This window comes from Montipora foliosa, chromosome 1 (genome assembly GCF_036669935.1).
Source record: "Montipora foliosa isolate CH-2021 chromosome 1, ASM3666993v2, whole genome shotgun sequence".
NCBI classification, from domain to species: Eukaryota; Metazoa; Cnidaria; class Anthozoa; order Scleractinia; family Acroporidae; genus Montipora; species Montipora foliosa.
In genome coordinates this window covers 15550185-15555184 of record NC_090869.1, presented here as the reverse complement: position 1 = coordinate 15555184, position 5000 = coordinate 15550185, and the positions used below count along the sequence as shown (strand labels likewise).

Below are 5000 nucleotides of genomic sequence, written 5' to 3'. Positions count from 1 at the left end.
TCATGAATGTACAGTATCAAAAAACCAAAGCTAATTTAAAATAAATATTTGGAACAAATCACTTGAGCATTCAAACAATATCAACATTGGTATCATTATGGGGTAAAGTAAAAATGCAGAGGGTTCACTAGTTTTTGATGGACCATGACCCAGAGAGGGGGGGGATTCCCATCTAAAAGGCACGGGGTTGCTCACTGTACCTTTTAGGGGTTTTGGTTCCTCACAGGGTGTTCAGCCTCAAAAGTTCCACAACGGGAGCTTCAGCGGTACCTTTTAGGGTATTGCAATGTAAAATTATGACAGGACACATTCAACAAATATTAACTAATTTTTAGTTTTGTCTGATTCAAACCCATAATTTGGTACCTCTTACGGGTGAAAAAAATTTCATGCCACATCCACAAGACAGGATCTTGGTACCTCCGAGGGGTTCTTTTCAAAATTTCTGACAAGCAAACCTGTCCTTTTTATCTTTTTATATGTGAACTCCCCCTCCCCCTGGGGACCATGATCACAGCTGATCAAACTGCTGCCACCATGTATGAAAACACACATTGACAGCTCTTGATAATAAATCTTGCATGCTTTACAGCAATCGTAGATGTTCAAATTCAGCTGGAGTTTTCCCCAGAGGAACAGCATCTAGATGAAGCCTAAGAAAAAATAATTACGGAGAGTCTTAGAGTCTCAAGCAATTACAAAAGGAGGTGATTAGAACCTGTTCAGTGTCATTATGTAAAAGAGAAACAGGAAGTCATTACAATGTATGCTACATAGCAAAAAATAACATATGAACATTTTATTTCCACCTCTTCTTTTTTTTCGTAAACTAAAAAAATTTACTGGTAACTATTTTCACACGACCACCAAGGATAGCCAAGGCTATCAATTGTAAGTCAGACTTACCCATAGATCTGAATAATTTTGCAAGAAGAAGAAGAAGAAGATGATATTATTATTATTATTATTATTATTATTATTATTATTATTATTATTAATCAAAAGCCTACTGCTGTACATAAGTAGTTAACATATGAACACAGTAGTTAACATATGAACATAATGACTACACATCTTAATATACTGGGTTGCTGGTAACCAAGATAATTATAGTAAGAAAACTAAGTGAATGCTTTATTCAAGGCTGAGAATATAAAATATTAATTATTATATGGCGAGCGATTCTCAGGCTAAATGGATCCCTCTGATTGGCTGGTTTTCAGTTGGGATTTTACAGTACAGACCATTACCATGGAAACGGTCTGTTTCCGTACTTTTCTCTCACCCAAGAAATTCAAGTTGAGCAAAACACAAAAGGTTTAAAGAAAGTGGAATATAATTTTTTCACCACAAAAGTACAATGATAGGTGGCGAACATGTAAAAGGTTAACGTTCAAAGTTTGCTGATGATAGACGAAGGCTAGAGAACATTCACCAAGCAGAGAAGTGTCTGATCACTCAAAGAAACGATGCCATATAATAAACAAATTACTAATCTCACTTGCTCGGGACCGTACGGGGAAATATTGGCCCTTGCTCGTTTCTGTACGGACCAATGCCACAACCTCAGGCCAATACTCTCCAGTACGGCTCTTGCGCTTAGTTAGTAAGAGGTTAATAATAAAGGATGAATTGTACACTGACCAGATTTTTGTCAAGGCATTATGAGAGACAGCTGCCTCCATCAGCAAATTGAATGTCATCTCAGACAAAGTAACAGTGGGGCTTTTCTCCTTGTCCACAGACTGAGGCTCACCTTAAACACACCAAAATCAGTTTTAATACTACAGAGCTTGACATTAACAAATCCAGCTTGTCCAATTATTTCAAAAGCCAGGCAACCAAACTCGTGAATTTGGTTGCCCTGATGAATCCTTGGTTGACCATTAGGAAAACGATGATTACAAAATAGTCATGCAATCACATTGCAATCAAGCTTGAATATCCTATTCCTTAGTATTCCACCGAGGTTTAAGGGTTTCAATTTTTCAAACCTGGTGTCTTCAACCTTTGTTTGTGATATTGTCTCTTGCATTTTCCTATCTGACAATGTTTTGTAAAATCTACAGATATTGAAAACACAGGAAATGCTCAGCTGCGGCAAATAAGTTAATAATATTATTACCTTCACAGTACTATTTGACACTGACATTAGAAAATTGACAACTCTTGGTCGGGCGTTGCTCATAATAAATTCATTTTCTATTTTTTGGCTGGGTTGTCCGTTGTTTTTACCTTGGGGAATCAGGTTTTTTATTTTACCGGTTCTGGTTACGGTTCCTAAACTGGTTCCCCTGTAAACTTTCTGGTCCTCTGGGACAACTGGATGACCCCCAATTTTGCGCACTGCATGTATAAATAACAAATTCAAGGGAGCAGGGATAGAGCAATAAAGAGAGCACTCACCTCCGACTTTTATTGCCCAGGATCAAGTGCAGGACTCAAAGTTCAACTATATTCTTTGTGTCATCACCCAGTGCTCTTCCCCACACAAAGTGGGGTCAGAATAGTGTGACGCCCCAATTAATAATCACTGTGAAGGAAACTAATCGTCCCTAAGGAAAACAAAAAAGATGGATTTACATGTACCTTCAGCAGAAATGCTAATCACAGGGCCTCCAATGGACAACTCTTCAAGCTTGGGCAAGAGTGGCATTGCTGAAGCTAAATCCTTAAAACCTGCTTCAGAAATCTTGTTCCCTTGGATATCTAAGAGTTTCAAGTTTGGAAGCTCCTTGAAGGACAAAATTAGGATTGCCAAACCATCGTCAGTGATGAAGTTATGTGCAAGTACCAGATTCTCTAACTGTACAACAGAAGAAAGCGAGTTTGCAAATGCAGACAAACTATCATCATTGACCATGGCTGATTTCAAGTGTAATTCTCTAAGAGACTTCACTTCTGGAAGAAATCTTGCAAGTATTTGAAGAGCTTTCTTGTCAACTCGACCTTCTTCCAGAATCAAGGACTCCACTGATCGGCAGTTGCACAAAAAGTGCACTAGAGCCCTGAGTTTGTAAGGGGTTGCATGAAAATGATGAAGCTTAACAACACCTTGGGGTATTTGAGGTTCCAATTTGTAGGCCAAGTGTCCCTGGTGTGATTCGTATAAAGAAAGAACACAAACTTCAAAGAAGGATTGCTTCAAGCTCATACATGCCTCCACCTCTGTACTTCCTTCTTGCAGCAGAAGCTCAAAGAAAGGTTGAAATGCATCACCAAGAAGTCCGGGCGTAAATAGGAAAAGAACAGAAGTCAATTCTGATGACAAGCAATTCATAATGTAAATGCTGACATCATCAAAGACTGATTGGTTTGCGAAAGCTGCTTTAATTCTGCGGCTCAACCAAAGTGCTGCAAGAAATTCCTGGTATGACCTGTGTGAAAAACGATACTTCTGGACTGGTTTTAGTCGAGAGGCTCCCGATTCCTTTGACAACAAACCTATATCAAGTACACCTTTGTTCGATGCACATGCCTTTTCAAGTTTGTGAGCATCAAAGAGTAACTGATCATTCAACAGTCCAATGAGTGAAATTTCTCCCAATGAAAGGAGACTTTGGAACAGATCATCTGGTATATCATCCAAAGAGCAGAGGTTTTCAGGATCAAAACCATTCCCAGACTGTCTTGCATAGTGGCGCTTCACAAGTAATAGTGTAAGCTCACTGAAAAGGGAAGTTATGGAACTGAGCAAGGAAGCTTGAGGCATTTCTTCCCACATTGCACAAATAAGCATTGCTGTTAATGGAAGTCTAGCAATGTTTTCTGCAACAGGGTGCAGTTCAAGTTGAGCTATTAAGCTCTCTGCCTTGGGAAGATCATCCTGGAAATACTTGAAAACAAACTCATGAATATTCTCATTGGTAAAACCACTTATCTCAATGCGGGAATCCATAAACCAGTGAACCCTTGATCCTTTGCCAGGCCTTGATGTAACAAGCACAGTAGCACCCCTTAGCATCTTGCCCATGATTAGATCTTCCACATCTCCCAGCTGTGAAGGATTCACTTCATCGTAGCCATCAAGAATGAAAAGAACACTATCCTGGTTTGCAATGACAAACTGGAAGAGGTTTTCAGAAGAATAATAAAAGTCTCTTGGGAAAAGCAACTCAAAGATGTCCATCTTCAAGTTTCCAGTCATTTGCTTAACTTCCATAAACAGAACAAGTTTGAAATGCTGCAGCTTTGGATTTCCACAAGCCCAGTCATAAACAATGAGAGAAGCAAATGTGCTCTTCCCAACACCTGCTTGTCCCTCTATAAGGATACGCTTCGACTTGGAAGAACCTCTTTGGGGCTCAAAAATGTCAACATATGATTCCAAAGGCTCTTTCTTTGTAACTCGTCCTTTTTGAGATTTTGTGATCATCTGCAGGTTGGTGTAGATGTGCTTGACATGAATCAAGAATGATTTGTTCCATGCAAGAGGCTGCAGCCATCCAATTACGTCTTTGTAGAAATCACACAGAGTTTGTTGGAATAGAATCTGGGGTGATGAGATGTTCCCCTCTTTTGGTTTGCCTACAAGCAACAAGGCATTTGGTTAGGAGTGTGCAACAAGATGTCAAGGACAAGGACAGTTATATATCACAGATCAGCTGCATTTCATTTGATTTGAATTTACTTCATTTATTTCATTAGTAGCCCCAATGACACCCTGCAAGTAGAGCCTCCTTTTGTCTTTTTCTTTACTGAGGAGAAAAGGAGGCTCTGCCCGAATCGTGTCAACTCTTTGAAGTCGCCGCAGCCCAAGCTTCTGGACTAGTCAATCTTGTTTTCTCTCGTCAAACCAGTTATTCCAGTGTGAGCGTCCCTTTAGTGACAAAACCGATGGTTATAATTGAGCCCGTCGTACCATGAAAAACCAAGATGGTGGCGAGATCTGGCATATTAGGCTTGGGTTCGAGACTGTATCCTGGCAACATGCAGCACATATTCAATAAAGATCTTACTCGATTCACGCACAGCCTTTCTCGAGAACGCCAAAATCGAGC

General features: G+C 39.7%; 1 protein-coding gene across 2 annotated transcripts in view; it reads right to left on the bottom strand.

Moving 5' to 3' along the window:
- Window positions 1-5000, bottom strand: part of LOC137991009 (protein NLRC5-like) — a 6445-nt gene that overhangs the window by 842 nt on the left and 603 nt on the right. The window contains exons 1-4 of one of the 2 annotated variants that reach the window (XM_068836148.1): window positions 4631-4868; window positions 2590-4527; window positions 1645-1756; window positions 1-653 (exon numbers count right to left, since the gene is read on the bottom strand). The exon at window positions 1-653 is cut by the window's left edge and continues 842 nt beyond it. In XM_068836148.1, coding sequence (XP_068692249.1) covers window positions 587-653; window positions 1645-1756; window positions 2590-4375 — 1965 coding nt within the window. In that variant the 5' untranslated portion in view covers window positions 4376-4527; window positions 4631-4868 and the 3' untranslated portion in view covers window positions 1-586. Of the gene's footprint in view, window positions 654-1644; window positions 1757-2589; window positions 4528-4630; window positions 4869-5000 lie in introns of those variants that run through there. The other variant, XM_068836142.1, reaches the window with a different exon arrangement.